Source organism: Ursus maritimus, unplaced genomic scaffold, assembly GCF_017311325.1.
Source record: "Ursus maritimus isolate PB19 unplaced genomic scaffold, ASM1731132v1 scaffold_53, whole genome shotgun sequence".
Classification (NCBI taxonomy): domain Eukaryota; kingdom Metazoa; phylum Chordata; class Mammalia; order Carnivora; family Ursidae; genus Ursus; species Ursus maritimus.
This window is the reverse complement of record NW_024426697.1, coordinates 25,713-43,951: the sequence shown is the minus strand read 5'-3', so window position 1 is coordinate 43,951 and position 18,239 is coordinate 25,713. Positions and strand designations below refer to the sequence as shown.

General features: G+C 35.8%; 2 protein-coding genes and 1 pseudogene across 2 annotated transcripts; 1 reads left to right on the top strand and 2 right to left on the bottom strand.

Moving 5' to 3' along the window:
- The first annotated feature begins 3,375 nt into the window (after window positions 1–3,375).
- Window positions 3,376–4,013, top strand: LOC103656562 (annotated as a pseudogene).
- Window positions 4,014–6,995: 2,982 nt separating this feature from the next.
- On the bottom strand, window positions 6,996–7,934 carry LOC103656563 (olfactory receptor 6C3). Its single transcript, XM_008683982.2, has one exon. The coding sequence runs from the start codon at window positions 7,932–7,934 to the stop codon at window positions 6,996–6,998; it is 939 nt and encodes a 312-aa protein (XP_008682204.2).
- A 5,796-nt stretch (window positions 7,935–13,730) lies between these two features.
- On the bottom strand, window positions 13,731–14,751 carry LOC103656564 (olfactory receptor 6C1-like). Its single transcript, XM_008683983.1, has one exon. The coding sequence runs from the start codon at window positions 14,667–14,669 to the stop codon at window positions 13,731–13,733; it is 939 nt and encodes a 312-aa protein (XP_008682205.1). The 5' UTR covers window positions 14,670–14,751.
- Window positions 14,752–18,239: the final 3,488 nt, after the last annotated feature.

Sequence of the window (18,239 nt, the reverse complement as noted above, 5' to 3'; positions counted from 1 at the left end):
AAATTTTTCAATGTAATTATGCCTTTTCCTGAGTTTGTACTTGCTTACCATCTCCTGGTAAGGCCAGATTCTGATACATATTATAGATCAGAAAATAGTCTAGGAATGGTGACTATACACATAAGGAAAAATTTAAAACTAATTCCTTCACGTGTGGTTAACTATAGAGGTTCTAAATGACGCATGGTCAGTTTCATGAAGCAGAACAAGATAAAGATGGTTCCTTCTGTTGGCAAGGGAGTCTAGGTGGTGCTTTCACATTCAGGTACCAAGTTGTCTGAATCCACAGAGATGCCTTTATTCCAATGATCAGTTCCTATTTTTTCCCCAGTCAGGGTCTTAGCATTCACATAAGACATGTGAAGAGGTTGTGAATTAAATCAGCTTGATAATTAAGGAGCCTGTAAGATAGAGATTTAATACTGGCTATGTCGTCTCTTCAGTTACAAGATAATTGAAACTTTAAAGTTACATTTTCTTTGTTTAAGCTGTCAGATGCATTTGGAAACAGCCAGCTCCTACACAAGCCTTGTATTCATTGTTCAGTTTTACTCAACCCTGCTTTCAGAAGGCATTTAATTCTAGATAACTCTGTCTTATAAATGTGTCCATGTAGACTACCAGTGTTTCATTGTGTAATGGAATCATTGCTGATTTCAGACCAAACCAGGTGAATTGGTTCCTGATTCCTACTGCTTTAAGAGTCCGTTACTGAGATCTGTTCTCTGTATATCAACTGCGGTTGCAGAGAGCAGGATTTATGGTAGCTAATTAAAAATAAATCTATTTAGTATCAAGTAATATATGGTTCAAGGAATTATCTAGAGAGCTGAAGGCAGATTTTTTAAAAAATATTTTATTTATTTGTCTGAGAAAGAAAGAGAGCACAAGCAGGGGAAGCCACAGGCCTAGGGGGAAGCAAGTTCCCCACTGAGCAAGGAGAAAGATGCGGGAAGGGAAACAATCTCAGGACTGTGGGATCATGACCTGAGCCTAAAGCAGATGCTTAACCAACTGAGCCACCCAGGCATCCCTGAAGGCAGATTTTAGGATGAGCTTCTTGGAATGATCTCAAAGAGGCTTCACAAAATTAAGTTCCCATGAGAACTCCTCCTCAGGAATCTAGTGTTATTGATACAAAATTTAGGGTCATTTGAACCTGCTATGATCTACACCAGTAATATAGATGTTTAAAACGATAACAGTGTTTGAAGTTTGTATCTTTTATGAATGTATCTGTTTGGCAGAACTAAAATTACATTTAGAATCTTAGCTTCAAGGACAACTGAAAATGCAGCCTTTGCTGCCTTTGCATATAAATAGACATGTTTGATGGAATTTGGAGGATGCAAATTTCATAATAAAACGCTAGTAGAGTAGTGATATGCAAAAGAGTAAGTCTAAATTATTCACATAAAAAAATCAAGTAAACATTATTGTCATCCACAATTTATAGATGAGGGAGTACCACATAACATACCATATGCAAGGACAGTTGTCCTATAGACACTGTTGTGATGCATAAAACCAAATTATTTATGAGTAAATTACATGTGGCTGGCTGTATGACATTGAATTAAAACTGACATTATTTAAGATAATAATAATAGTTTCAATTTATTAAGCCCTGGAAGGTACAAGGCATGTTTGTTAACCTTGTTTAAATAAATATTTACAACTACCCCCTGAGGAAATTCCTATTATTCTCCTTAATTTCTATATCAGGAAGTGACTTATTGAGAGTTTAGCTAATTTTTCCAAGGTTGCACAAATGGAAATGTGTTTCTGGGGATTTAACAGAATGAACGATGGAGTATATGAGCTGCTTCTGAGACCTGAAGGGATCTGTATCAAGAAAACCATTGATATGTGCTAAGTAAATAATATTGTTGAGTCCCGTTATGATTTTTTAGTATTGTCTGTATGAAAACATCTCAAGTTAAGAAAACATTAAAAGTGTGATACCCATGGTAGTCTAATTGTATGGTTCCATCTGGTTTCTTAATGATTAAAAGATAGAATTTTGCCCTGTATGTTTCCACAGTGGAGATCCTGGGAGGTAGACCTAGAAAGAAGAGAGAGTTTCTGTCTGTTGAGTAAGGAGTTTAAGAGGTGCTGCTATTGTTGAAGGGTTATAGCAATTTCTGCCTATGCTTCTGAAAAACAAGGAGTCCTAGAAAACCCAGTCACAGAAACTTATTCAAATAAGATACCAGAGCAGAGCAATGATAATTTCAAGGCAGGGGATAATAATAGTTTAGGTAGGAATAGGCATTATGAGACCTTCATCTTTTGTTGATTAATTTAACAAATATTTTAGTAAATGACTGCACTATAATAAGTCCTTTGGTAGGTAATAATGAACAAAGTATTCCCTTTCCTCACAAAATGCTCATAATCTGTTAATATAGTCAAGAAATATGAAATTTCAGTATATTGTGAAAATTTCTAATCACATTGATAAGCATACTGTACCATGAGGCTCATGTGATCCTATATGACTGTAAACTATAGCGATACACATCCGATTGTATAGATGGACCAAAAAGGGCAATCTGAGTTTGAAGACTTTAGCATTGATCTACCATCAGAGAGAGAGGTAGGGCCTGATAAACGCCAAAAAGCTCTGATTATTTAAGAATACAAAGGTTTACTGTGACTGGTATCATACTGATGGAAAATGACTAAGTAATATCTGTAAGTGAGAGAATCAATTGCCAAACCATATTCTATGGTTATGCCTGCAGTTGTTGTGGGTAACTCAGTGCTCAATCCAAAAATGACAGAGACTCTTGCCGATGAGAGATGATATTATCATACAGGTATATGTCACATCTGAGATTACCAGTGGAAGAGTTAGGGATTCTGAGTTTCTTTAGCGAAAGTAATTTTCTGCATTTAAGTTAAGGATTTAAGTTTAATTGCAAAGGAGTCATTGTCTTCTGAATTTTTAATTTTCCGAGCTATGTTATTTTGAGAGAAATCCCCATAAGCCAAGCCTGGCAGTTTAGATGGGCTTAGTTAGGACTCTTGTGAAAGAAAGTACTTTTGTGAAAGAAATGGCATCCTATTCTGAAATTCTAAGATTTCCTTGTATATGCTTGTATTGCAAGATTTCTCACCTCCCCCAGTAATTGGTATAATGGTTTCATGGGGAGGGGACATAGCTTTGAGCTGAATCACTGTTCCAATGTATATTGGCCATATAGACATCATTTGTTTCCTATGCCTATCTGTCTTATTCTTTAAAAGGAGGAGAAAAGCATACCCACTTAAAGGGATTGCTACTATCTTAAGGGGGGTAGGTAAATTGTTTAACACAGTTTAAAACATATAGTATTGCTCTTTCATCTGGTTATTGTGGCCTGAGGCACCATGAGCAGCAAAGTCTCCAAGTGACACCCTGCACTGGTGGTGTGGGAAGTCCTGCAGGGGAACCAGTGCCAGCGCCGGAAGGTTTTGGAGATGGTGGAGCTGCAGACCAGCTTGAAGAACTACCACCCTCAGAGGGACAAGTGCTTCTCTGGCACCATCAGGCTTCAGTCCACTCCCTGCCCCAAAGTTTGGGGGACCAGCAGCACTCTGAGGAGGCCAAGGTCGTGGATATTCCCCACATGGACACTGAGACATACAAGAAACTCAACAAGAAAAAAATTTCATCAAGAAGCTGTTCAAGAAGTGTGATGCTTTTTGGCTTCAGAATCTCTGATCAAGCAGATCCCACAAGGTTTGGGTCCAGGCCTGAGTAAGGCTGGCAAGTTCCCTTCCATGCTGACCCACAATGAGGACTGGGGGCCAAAGTGGGTGAAGTGAAGTCCACCATCCAATTCCAGATGAAGAAGGCGGTATGTCTGGCAGTGGTGGTTGGCGCATGAAGATGGCAGTCGATGAGCTTGTGTACGACGTCCACGTAGCTGTCAGTTTCCTGGTATCATTGCTCAAGAAGAATTGGCAGAAGGTCTGGGCTTTATACATCAAAAGCGCCTGTGGGCAAGCCCCGGCACCTGTACTAAGGCACACCTTAATAAACACTAGTGCTACCATTAAGAAAAAGAAAAAATATATATAATGTTCACATGAGGAACGTGAGTATTGGTTTTATAGCATAATTTCTTCTGTACATAATAAATTGGATCAATAAAATTAGCTTCTCATGGAAAGCAGAAAAGAGAAGTAAGGGCTACTTGTTGCTTTCTGTTGCTTTCCACACAATTGCCATTCACTTCTCTCCCTTTTACGACTGTGTTAATTGCAATCATTATTCTGTTTGCCCAGAGTATCCGTTTAATTACATTTCTTATTCTTACTTGGAATTCTTACTGCATTACTGCAACTGTTGTGAGCAATCCCATAGTTTATATGCATACGGCCCCAGGTATATGGATTTCTGAAAGATTAATTCCATATCTAGATGTCTACCTTTTTAATCTGTTGCTTGAAATCTTGTAAGGTGGAGATGGTCTCTTCTATTATCCAAATGGCTAGCGAATGCCTGCAGTGCACTTGCTTTGGTAGTCTTTTTACAAATAACATCTGAATGATTTTCACCAGAAGAATGAGGAAGAAATTTATAATTGTGAGTTTCCTATTCTGCTTATAGTAAGATGTTAATATGCACACAGAGGTAGTAAGTATTATTACTGGTTTTTCTTTTAGTTTGCTTTGTTTGTACATGGATTTAATGTGACAAATATATATCAGTGTTTCCTAATGTAAAGTGATAAATGCCTGTAAGAGTCTTAGAAATCTAGACTGTGGTCACTGATATAAAGTCTTTGAAATAGATCTGAGAGAGTATTAGATGTGGAGTGCTAACAGGTTAAACTGAGTGTGAGATGAATGTATGATTCACACCGCAGTTTGAGGGTAAAGGGAACCTTCCTGGAGAGTCTTGGAGAGTATCATAATCCTATTCCCAAAACCCCTTTTTACTGAGGAAGTCATGTGACTTTTTAAAAAACATATATGGTAATGACCAAGAAATAAAATAAAAGCGAAAACGAGGATGACAGGCAAAGCAGACAAGGTTTGTCTTATGCATGTGACTTGAGGGTTAAAAAGAACCAACGTCTAGCAATTATTGTGAAACTGACCATAATTGTGCTAAGAGAAGAGGCAGGAAAACTGACATTTTCTTTGACAATGATAACATCACCTGGCCTCTAGGCTACTCATGCCCAAGTTGCTACATTTGTCAAATTTAGTGTTAGTTACATGGTGTTTTTCTCCCCACTAGAATGGGGAGGTGGGTTTTGAGGTGGAAGAAAAGTGGTTGAACTCCCATTTCTGAAAGCTGCAATCACTGTACGTTGAACTTTCTTTCTCTTCTTTTTTTATTTTTTTTAAGATTTTATTTATTTATTTGACAGAGGGAGAGACAGCAAGAGAGGGAACACAAGCAAGGGCAGAGGGAGAGGGAGAAGCAGGCTTCTGGCTGAGCAGGGAGCCAATGCCAGGCTGGATCATAACCTGAGCATTAGGCAGACGCTTAAGACTGAGCCACCCAGGCGCCACTGTACATTGAACTTTCAACCTCAATTTCATTGTGTTCATTCACCTATAAATTAGAAGTAATAATGTTCACTTTCTCAGAGATTTTGTAAAATAAATAGTGCATGTGATTTGCTTAATACAAAGTAGAGTGTGTAGAACATTATCCGTAGGTGTTAGTTCTCTTCCATACTTCCTAAAACCCTGAAGTCGGCTCTAGATGCCACAAATACCGCTCAGTTCTCCAGGAAGGTGCACTTCCACTAGCTCATCATAGTTTCATCCATTTGATACATTTGATGTATTTTACATTGTCTGTTCTCCGCCTATTTTTAATTTTTGGAGGTATTTGATCTACCTAAAGAAAAATACGTCTGGCTAAGAGAGGTTAGTAATTAATAGCACCCCATAAAGTTGTTGGCAGGATTAAACAAGTCAATACAAAGAAAACAATAGATCTAGAATGTAGGAATTGATGGAAAATTTTATGTTATCTTCTCCTCCTTCTACCATCCTTCTCTTCCTCCTCATTAGCATCATAATTATAAATAGTATAAATATTTTTAATATGTATGAGTTTCTAATCTTTGAAAATATTTAAGTAGATATTTATATTTTATTCCCAGTCCCCTAGTGATTGTGTTTATTCAATTTCATGGAAATGACAAATAGAATAAAAATTTTCTAATAACATTCATTCCTGTTACTGGGTAAGAATGAAAAGTTCAGAAATCCTCACCTATCCTGACGCGCTTTCCGTCATACTAAATACCCAGTGTCTCTTCAAAGGCAAACCACTACCATTCAAAACCATACTCATTAAGCCGAAGGTATTACTTCATCCAAATACATTTGAATCGACATGGATGGAATTGGGGGTAGTATGCTGAGTAAAATAAGTCAAGGAGAGAAAGACAATTATCAGATGGTTTCACTTACATGTGGAGCATTAGGAATAGCATGGAGAACATTAGGAGAAGGAAGGGAAAAATGAAGGGGTGGGAAATCAGAAGGGGAGAGGAGCCAGGAGAGACTATGGATTCCAGGAAACAAACCGAGGGTTTCAGAGGGGAGCGGAGAGGGCATGTGGGTTAGCCTGGTGATATTAAGAAGGGCACATATTGCATGGAGCACTGGGTGTTTATGGGCAAACAATGAATCATGGAACACTACATCAAAAACTAATGATGCACTGGGTGTTATACGCAACTAATGAATCATCGAACTTTACATCAAAAACTAATGATGTACTGTATGGTGACTAACATAACATAATAAAAAAGTTCTTATGAAAAAATACATTTGAATAAAACACTAGCATTTACAGAAAATTCTGGAATAATATTTGGTTTGTCAAATTTGTTGAGTTCAATGACTGGGGAATTTTAACATGGGAATGGAAAAAAAGGGGAAAATCCATAACTCTCGTAAAGGAAAGGGAGTTTTGAGAAAGTGTGAATAATAGTATTTACAAGAACTTCATTTTTTCAGTGCTACTCATCCTTTCATTTACTGGAGAAAAACATAACCTTTTGTATAGTATCCTTAAAGGCTTGCTTTACTTGCTGGTTCCTCAGGGTATATATAAATGGATTCATCATAGGAGCGACAGAAGTATTCAGAATAGCCACTCCTTTGGTCAATGATGCCTTTTCTTTTGCGGAAGGGTTGGCATACATGAATATGCAGCTTCCATAAGAGATGGAAATGACAATCATGTGTGAGGAACATGTAGAAAATGCCTTTTTTCTCTGACTGGCAGAAGGCAGTTTCAGAATTGTTCTAATGATGAACATGTAAGATAGAATTATTAATGCCAAGGTGAAAAGCAGAATCACTATTGCGGAGTAAAAACCGATCACTTCTAGGAGCCGTGTGTCTGAACAAGATAATTGCAAGAGCGGAAAGTAGTCACAAGCAAAGTGATCACTGACTTTGGAGCCACAGTAATCTAACTGGAGAAAAAGAATAACTGGTGGGAAGATATTTAAGAATCCTGCCAGCCAAGCACAAAAGACAAGTAAAATGCAGACTCTTTTGTTCATGATGGTTGTATAATGCAAGGGCTTACAGATGGCTACGTAGCGGTCATAGGACATGGCAGTTAGAAGATAAAACTCAGTTATTCCCATGAAGATGAAGAAAAACAACTGAGCTGTACAATTATTGTATGAAATAGTTTTGTCTCTGGTGATAATTGTGCCCAGAAATCTAGGAATACAGACAGTTGTAAAGGATGTTTCTAATACAGAGAAGTTCCTGAGGAAGAAATACATAGGGGTCTGTAGATGGGAGTCAACCAAGGTGAGAGTGATGATGGTTAAATTTCCAGTGATACTTAACATATATGTGATGATTAAGAAGAGAAAAATCATAATCTGAAGCTCTGGGTCATCTGATAGCCCTAGAAGAATGAATTCTGTGGGTACTGTGCGGTTTTTCATTGCCGATCCTTTCTTATACTGATTTCTTTCTGTTGAAAATACACTGTTGTGGGCCATGGGTTAAAAAAAAAAAAAAAACAACTTGTGCTAACATTTAAGCAGAAGCTATTTATTCTAATGTTTCTTTAAGATATTAATTATTCATTAGAATATTAGGTCCTTTTATAAAAACATGAAAATATTCTAATTGATATTTTTCTTTTTTCTCAATGTTATAAAAACTAATCTGGATTATGGATAATTTAAATATAGCATTTGAAATCTCACTGGGGTTATTTCGGCCTACCTCCACATTATATATCTGGAGACCTACATAGTTTAGGAAGCCACCACAGTAATCATCTCACTGTAGAATGTGCATGTTTCTCTATGGGAATGTCTTGTTGGCATTCTCTCATAAATTAATTTCCTAAGGGTTGGTTGATGCTATCACTCTCTTATCTTTTTTTTTTTTTTTTTTTGCTTAACTGATAAAAAGGCCAGAAAGACAAGAAAGTAACCTTCTATTCCTAAATTAAATAATTGCCTAGAAATAGTTTAATTCATACAATGCACAATCCTTTCCTTCTCTTTTCTTTTTTTCTTACAATACTGCTATGGAAAATGAACAAGTAGTTGGTCAAAATAGCATTAACTGAGAAGCAGATATTCTTTCCAATAGGGAACTTAATAAATAATCCTGTCTCTGTAACAGAATACAATTTCACATTAGAAAAAAACGAACAATTCAAGATTTATTTCTGTGTTCCTGCTTTAGGATTTCATTAATAGTCTATTGGTAGTAAGCAATTATTTAATTTTTAATATTGAAAGGGTTGTAAACCCATAAATGTACATATGAACATGATTTTTTAAAACGTTTGAATAAAATGAAGATACATATATTATACTGAAGAATAAAATATTTACTTACTTCCTGATTCTTCTTGATGATTTAGTCTCAAATGTTATCATCTGATTTGCTTAAACATTTACACAATTTCAGAGCTGATAAATCAAGTTAGCAAAATATTTGGTTTCTATTGTGCTCTCAAAACAATTGTGTTGATTTAACTTTTTCATGGTTCTTAGGGTTATACTTCTCTTTGACTCACAATGTCCTTCATTCCTGATACTATGAAATTCTGACAACACTTTATTATATTACAACTCATTCTTTCTTTTCATCTCTCACTCAGACTCCTAGTACAAATTCAGTTACGCCTGAGTTGACTAGTACTCTTCCATTTGGCTCTTTTCATATAATACAAAACACTTATTTATTAAATCATTTTTCTTTCTATTCATGCAAACATTTAAAACCAATATTTTGTAATTCTATAAAATGTAAGTAGTATTTTCCGTAGGTTCGGGGACTGCTATATTTTCCTGCAAATGCTGCTTTGAAAAACAGAAAATATGAAATGTTCTTCTCTATGGATGCCAAAGCAATGGAACTGGACTTATTTTATCTGTGTCTTTTTGTTGGCCCAGGGGAATTCCTAAAGTAAATAGGGTTCCAAGGAGAAGAATCATTAAAGATACAGGTGAATCATTTTTATAAATATTGATGAAAAGGTATAAAAAGCAAAATGAGGTAAATAGACAAATATACAAACAACGTGATACTGAGTGTGTGAAAAGCTTGATTTAGAATTTCACTCTTCTTAATACCCTCAGTTTGTTTCCCAGAGCCCACAGTCTCTCATGGTTTATTCCCCCTTCTCTACCCCCCTTCATTCTTCCCTTCCTTCTCCTACCGGTCTTCCTATTTCTTATGTTCCATAAATGAGTGAAACCATATGATAGTTGTCTTTCTCTGCTTGACTTATTTCACTTAGCATAATCTCCTGCAGTCCCGTCCATGTTGTTGCAAGCGTTGTGTAATCGTTCTTTCTGATGGCTGAGTAATATTCCATTGTATATATGGACCATATCTTCTTAATCCAGTCATCTGTTGAAGGGCATCTCGGCTCCTTCCACAATTTAGCTATTGTGGACAATGCTGCTTATATCCCTTGAATTTTTGCAACCTAGAGAAGAATTCTTTACCAGGATGAAAAGATGGAAAACACTGCTATGGATTTCTAGTATGATATGATCGACTTCTGAAATGGACAACCTATTAAAGACTGATGAGAAGGTTTATACCTAGATTGGCCCTTTGAATTTAAGGAAGCCATTCCCAAGCCCTCCCTAATGTGGCTTTTATTGCCTTTTGACTACTTTCTTCACCATGTTGTTTACTTCCATTGAACAGGTGTTTATATTTGTGCACATGATATATTCTCGTATGGAGAATATTTATAAATAAATAAAATAAGTATCTGGAAACCTAGCATTGGATATTTTGAACTTATTTCCACATTTCCTTCAATGAAAGATGCCATTTTTTTTACTAGAGGAATAATATAGTATAGAAGTATATATGGATGCCATATGTACACATATATGTAATATAATCTTATATTTAATAATTTATCTTTATTTTCTTCACAGTTATAAATGCAGACATAAAACATGGGTGCATTAAATGCCAGCAGTGCAGATTATTATTATTATTACGATGGGGGCAGATTATTTACAAGATTGGAAGTTGAGAGTATTTGAAAGTGGGACAAAAGAAAGAAGTGGGAAAGGATGAATGAACCACTGCCTCACACATAGGACAATACATAGAACTGAACTGTGTTGAATTTATAACTGACATGCATTAAAATAGGCATTGAAAATATTTATCCAAGATATTTCCATAGAGATAGTGGAACTGATTTTCTCCTTATGAAAATTCTATTCCTTTGTCTTTAGTTTTGTATCTAAATAGTGATTCTTTTCATATTTCATTCAGAGCTTTTATTGATTACCAGGCACTGACTATAAAATTATCTCATTTTTTTCAAACAAGGAGACAATAGAAAACCCTCTGAGGTCAGTGCTATTATTATTCAGGTAAAGAAAGAGTCTGAGACAGAGAGAAGTTAAAAGTGTCTGGTGTCCACCACTTGTGTATTTGTGAGCAATGCAATCTTTAGTGACTTACTTCCAGGAAAAGGAATGAATTTCTATCTCACGAAGCACTGCACTTCATAAAATATCCTATTAGACATGTTTCTTCTCCATTTCTTTTCTCAAATACCTAGATGCTGGATGGTCTCTTTCCTCCTTGATCACTCTTTCACCCTCTGTCTACCTTTACTGTTTTCTTCCTAGTTCCTAACAGCTCTCTAGCTTTTCTCTAGGCCTCCAAATAATTTACTTTAAATGGATACTGATTACATCTGTTACCTTCCTATCCACAAGCTAGAAGGACATCTGCTTTTTAATAATGTGTCAATTATCTCCATGTATTCTGAGTTTGATGAGTGACTATGATTTAGGTCAATGAAACATTGTTCAATCTACCAGAGAGAGGAAGATGGACTTTAATTACAAATAATGGTTTTCTGTAACATGTTCAAAATAAAAAAGTAGAATTTATGAAATCACATGGTTTAGGGATCCAAATATTTTAAGGCTTTCCCTAAAACTAGATCTGGCATCACATTACTGAATAATTCCGGTACATATTACGTATTTTTTTCAATGACATATTATCACCCTTTACAGGTAAGCCCCTCCGCAAGATGTCTGGTTAGGCTCCTATTAACTGACTACCATCATTTAATTGAGCTATTATCCTATAAGTCGAATTCCTAATCCCAGAAGTGTATTGACTGACAGGTAATATTGGACCTCATATATTACTAGGTGTAGCCCAAATAGTTACAAGAATTTTTCTGTGTGAAAAACATGAGGATTTGCATCATGGGAATACTTACCGTTAGGAAGCTCCATATGCAAACCTTAACAAGAAGTGTTCTCATTAACTTCATGAAAAGTCAATAAACATCCAATAAGTTGATTTTTGCATAGTTGTCAAAAGGCTAATGTAAAATAAAAGAGGAAAGTGAACACCAAACGCCTTAGAAAATATTCAATTATTTCTTTGTCATACAAAATGTCTAGTTATGATAGAATGCACATTTTACTTGAACACTTTTAAAAGCTAACTCAGTGTTATATACATTATTATACATGAGTATGTTGGGTAAAATATTTAGTCAGTGCTCTGGTTGCTAGGACACTGGAACCATTCTAACTTATTCAACTTATTTATGTATTCAGAAAATAGTTATCGAATACCTACTACATGGCAGATGCAGGTCTAAATGAGGAGGATTAGTGACTTCTGGTAAACGTCTAAGAACTGCGTCTCAGAGGGTGGAGGGAGGGGCTGATGTGTAAGAGCTGATCCTGTTCTAAGATGTGAGGTCCTCACGTGGCAGGTTTCGAGCTACTGATGTGGGCTTTCTGAATGCAGAATTGGGAAGACACAAGCACCAGTGGCTCTCGGGAAGGGTGTGGGCAGGCCCTGCGCCCTGCTGCTGGGACCACAGCATTTGTCTGAAGAGATCCCTTCTCTCCTGGGGTGAGGGATGTGCCAGAATACAGACAATAAGCAATGAGCATGATTGATTTGTAAATTATAGGGTCTTTTATAAATTAACAACTATTTTGTAAAGGAAGAGAAAACTGGAAAACCTTGGAAGTGGGGAGCTACTATAATTTTATGTGGTGTCATTGGGGGAGGCCTTATTGAGGCGACATGTGGATATCTGGGACAGGAGTGTGTCGGGTTCAAGAACCATCTCGTGTAAATGCACTAAGGCCTTAGGAGGAAAATCATGTTCTTTGCAAAGAAAGATTTATTTGTTTCTTCCTTTCCAATGCTACTAAATGTGCTTGTCCTGCTAGTGTCCTGGATAGAACCTGCAGGGTAGCACTGAATAAACGCAAGGATAGTGAGCTTGTAACTGATTTTGTTAAAATCATTTTTCTATGATCAAAGTATATTATGAAACAAAGAAGGTTTTGCATCACTTGCACTTAAACGAATTGTATGTGTAAGCTATTATATCAAAATAGCCAGAAAAGGTATAACTCTTAGGTATCGATTATCAAAAAGTGCGGTTTAACATCAAGCTTTTAAATACACTACTATGACTCAGTAAATGGACTTATATCTGGTATCTAGGACTATTTATTTTTTCAGGCTTTTTTTAAGAACTGATATGGCTTATATGTTCATTATGGAGTTGCTAGAAAGAGGGGCTACCTCAAGTTTCCCTTAAATAAGTGTGTCTTCATAATTGTATTTTAAATTGATAAATTATATGGCACGGGAAGTTTTAAACTGGGTATTTGAGAAATACTTTGAGACTTCTCAAAAAAAGTAATTACATTATTTTTTTTAGTTACACATTTTTTACATAGCTACTACGTGTGCTATCATATGGAGAGGACAGTGCCTGTAATATTCCAATAAGACTAAGTTACATTTACAGTTTTTGCATAGTAAATTCACAATAATTTTAACATGACATTATTTTCTGAATTCCATGAAAGAGTGTTTCCTGGTGAAATCATAAAACAGTTTTAACTCCTTGATCTTGGAGTGTCTTTTTGCCTTTCTTTGATTTTCTAAGTTTTATTGTGAAAAATCTGAATTCAAAAATATTCAGAAGAAGGAAATGAGGCTAGTCTCATAGTTACAGAGTGGAAAGACTAGCTCAAGGCATGAGAAAGGGATTGGAATTTAAATAGAAAACAAACATATATTCAAATATCCTCAGTATACTGCTGGCAATGGAAATATAAGCAATGAAATAAAACTCCAGTGAGACTATGTGGATATTCATAGACGTTTGAGGGGCCCTGTTTTTTGTTTACTTGTTTTGATCATGCCTCTAATTTATGACAACACTTTTATTTTTTTTTTCATTTGCTTGAGAAAAATACAATCTTCCTTGCCCTGTCCATGAAGGCTCGCTTGACTTGCTGGTTCCTTAGGCTGTAAATAAAGGGGTTCAGCATGGGGGCTACTGAGGTGTTCAGCACAGCAACTCCCTTGCTCAGAGACACTCTCTCTTTTGCTGCTGGATTAATGTACATGAAAATGCAGCTGCCATAGGAGATGGAGATGACAATCATGTGGGATGAACACGTGGAAAAGGCCTTTGTCCTCTGACTGGCAGAAGGAAGCCTCACAATCGTTCTGATGATATATACGTAGGACAGGATTATTATTACCAAGGTGAACATTAAAGTAAACACAGCACAGGAAAACCCCACTACCTCTAGGAATTTTGTGTCTGAACAAGAAAGGTGTAGTAAGGGGAAATAATCACAGGTAAAATGGTCTATAACATTGGACTTACAGTAATCAAGCTGTATGAACAGCATAAGTGATGGGAATATGATTAAGAATGAAGCCAGCCAAGAAGCAAAGACAAGGAGTATGCAGACTCTGGGATTCATGATGGTCATGTAATGCAGAGGTTTGCAGATGGCAATGTAACGGTCATAGGACATGGCAGCCAGAAGGTAAAATTCAGTGACTCCCAACAGAATGAAAAAAAATAACTGAGCCATGCAATCATTAAAGGAAATGGTTTTATCTCCTGTAATCAGGGTGCCCAGGAACTTGGGTATGCTGACAGTTGTGAATGAAACCTCTAGCAAGGAGAAGTTTCTGAGGAAGAAATACATGGGGGTCTGGAGGTGAGGATCCAGCAGGGTAAGGGTGATAATGGTCAGGTTCCCCGTGATGCTGAGCGTGTAGGTGATGAAGAGAAAGATGAAGATCACCCCCTGAAGCTGTGGGTCATCTGACAAGCCCAGGAGGATAAACTCTCGTAGTTCTGTGTGGTTTCTCATTTTTTTCTTCTCTTATGTAAACTAGAGAAGAAAACACAAACAGAAGGGTTAGAGAAGGGGGATTGCATATGGGTAGTGCTGGAATTTGTCTCTGGAAGTAAACTAATTTAATTTAGTTTAATTTATTTTAATATTTAGGAGATCTTTAAGACAATTTAATAAAAGTAGGTAATACATTTTAAAGTAAGTTTTTACCATCTGCAACACTCTGTGTTTTCCATGGAATGTTTCTTCATAAAATCCTTATTTCACAGATTGGGAACTGAATCTAAAAAGATTTTTTACATTATGTACCCGGCATGAGAAGAACAGGAATTTTAACCTTGGTTTTTCTGAATGTTTGATAACTGGAGTAGAAATGCTGCCTATCGATTCTTAAAATTAATTCCCTGAAGGGTTCCCTTCCCATTGGGAAAATCTTTGTCCTTCTTCCAACCACCAATTGTCTCATTTCATTTCTGTCATCTAAGTCCCTGTATTATTACTTGGTACTATAACATAGAAAAGACGACGTGTTTGGAGAAAGGTCACTCAAATGGAGATGTGACCGAAATTTGAAAGTCACTGAAGTTCAGTTTTTAACATTGTGACAAAATTCCCAAGTTTTCACTCTGGTTCACATTCTTCTTTCCGACCTCCTATGCCTCATCTGAAGCCACAGTTAATGAATTCTTCGACACGATGTCCTCAGACTTTAGAGTGTACAGAGTTGAGAGAAGGCAGGGTAGCAATTTAGTAGATTGGATCTACATATTCATGGACTAAGGAAACCAATGTATTTATATCTAAAATTGTTTTACAGAACATTTTTTTCCTTCAGGGTTTCTTCTATTTAAATGTTAGTATTACTCTTTATACATGAATTCTGCTTTCTTTTTTCTTTTTTTCTTATAATAATATTTTCTTATTATATTATGTTAGTCACCATACAGTACATCCCTGGTTTTTGATGTAAAGTTCCATGATTCATTAGTTGCGTATAACACCCAGTGCACCATGCAATACATATCTTCCTTACTACCCATCACCAGTCTATCCCATTCCTGCACCCCCTCCCCTATGAAGCCCTCAGATTGTTTCTCAGAGTCCATAGTCTCTCATGCTTCATTCCCCCTTCTGATTGCCCCCCTTTCTTTATCCCTTTCTTCCCCTACTGATCTTCCTAGTTCTTATGTTCCATAGATGAGAGAAACCATATGATAATTGTCTTTCTCTGCTTGACTTATTTCACTTAGCATTATCTCCTCCAGTGCCGTCCATGTTGCACCAAATGTTGAGAAATCGTTCTTTCTGATGGCTGAGTAATATTCCATTGTATATATGGATCACATCTTCTTTATCCAGTCATCTGTTGAAGGGCATCTCGGAATTCTGCTTTCTATCCCATATTATAGTTTTATATTTTTCCTTTTATCTACATGAACATTCAGTTATAGAAGCTTTATTTTGTCAACACTTTGGAGTATACGAAGAAACAGCATATGAAATCTCTTTATATTCTTTTCCTGAATAACAATAACAATAATAATATAATGCATTTTAAAGTGAAGCTGAATTTTCCTCAATAAATCAAACCAGTCCATTATCATATCCCTCATTCTGTGTATTCTCATTAAATAGTGAAGTGTCAATTTAATGTCATGAGAGAAGTTTTCTAATAGGATATTTAGTTTCAAGATGTAGAATTCTTGATTATTGGTATAGAATGCATCATAATACTGTGAAATTTCTTGCTCTTTTTTCCCCTTATATGCCTGAGTTCTCTTTTCACTCACTTCACTGTTTAGCAAAAAATATTGCTGTTGATTATTTAAGGCAAATTCCAGCTGAGATGGAGAGTGCTGATGTTACTGAGAAAGCATGTGAGATTCACAAGAAATGAACATTTCTTTTGCTATTTCTCAGAGACTGGAGGAAACAGGCTGAAGAGCACTCACAAGAGAAACAGACATCAGCATGACGTATTTTGTAAACAAACTTACGGCAAGTCAAGCGTATGATGGATGTTTCAATCATAAAAGTCACTGTTCTCAATGAACAACCCTCTGTAATTAATACCGTGTGTACACTCTTTGACCTGTAAGTTACTTGTATGATGTTTTTGGTAGAGTGATGAAAAATATATCCAAGACTCTAAAACATCATTTCAAGCTTCCCTCCCTAACTACTTATCCACGTTTCTTTTACCCAGTCACGTGAAACTTACGCTCACAAGCTTGTAGTCCCATTTGTTCCTTTCTTTTCAATGAATTCTACTCCATCATGGATTTCTAATTGTTGAATCAAGTGTGTCATTCATTGCAGGTGAAAATTAATGTATTCTATAAACAGCTACTTGCTATTGTGTTAAATAAAATAACTGGAAATGAGTTTTAGGACACCTCTGCCATTCATATAAATTTTGAAAAAAGAACAATAGCATTCTCCAGATTGTCCAATTTAAAGAAATAATTGTTAAAGGCCTACTAAAGATGAAGAGATTGTTTTCTTTATTTTTGTAATAATCAGAAGAAGTAGAAAAAGCTCATGGTTCCACAATATAATTGGAAATTCATTTTATCATTCTGCATTCTCTCTTCTTAAAGAGAGAGAATTCTTTAATTCTGTGTGCTAAATCCTCTCTTCTTACATTAAAACTCCTTAAAGAAAGTTGTGAACACATATATTCAAGGAAATTTGCACCCACTACATAGTACACAGTTTTCCAATTCTCTATCTTTCTCTCCCACTTGACACTCTTTTTCTTGCTGTTAGGTTTATATGTTAGGCCAATTTGTCAAAGAAGAGAACAAGATATTGGTTTAATGTGGTATCTTGAGTAACTGTTTTGTAACAACCACTATTTTTTTTTTTTTCTGAAATGATTCCCTCCATTCCTGACTGTGTTTGCTGACAACTAATGTCATGTCAGAACTTCATGGTGACTGAATACAAAAAAGCCTCATGAAGAACTAAATTAGATTTTTTTCAGATTATTACTTTAGTAATGCCTCAAAGTATTCCTAAAATTGGTTCAGAATCCTGTTTCCCTGAGTCATATGAAAAAAAAATTACCTTGTTTTTTTCCATATAGGAAGGGGGAGTTTGAATCCCCAGTCAGATCAAAGCACCAACCAATATGAATAGGAATAATGAAGGAAAAGCAGTAATCACAGAAATTACTCTCAAAGTCTGTAGGTTTTCATAGAGATATTCTACTTATACCCTGATTATCTCAGTTTGTTAACTAGGTATGTATATTTGAGGATAATTTTTAACTTAAGAAAGGAAAGGAATACTTAAAAAAACATATGGCATCAGAACTTAATATTTATTTATAATGAATGATATTATTGGGGCAAATTGTGGGCTTTGCCTTCAAAAAGAAATGGATTAAAAATGCAACTCAGTCACATTATAGTATTGTGACTTTGGACAAGTTACTTAATTTCTCTGAATTTTAGTTTTTCCTTCACTTAAAAAATGGGAATAATATTTCATGGAATAATCATGAGGGCTAATTTAAAAAACATAAAATTAAATTATACAAAATTTGTATAAAATGTACTCCCCGACAGTGGTGATTATTAT

Coding starts and splice junctions, on each gene's coding strand:
- LOC103656563 (XM_008683982.2), bottom strand. CDS start 7,934: ATGAAAAACCGCACAGTACCCACAGAATTCATTCTTCTAGGGCTATCA.
- LOC103656564 (XM_008683983.1), bottom strand. CDS start 14,669: ATGAGAAACCACACAGAACTACGAGAGTTTATCCTCCTGGGCTTGTCA.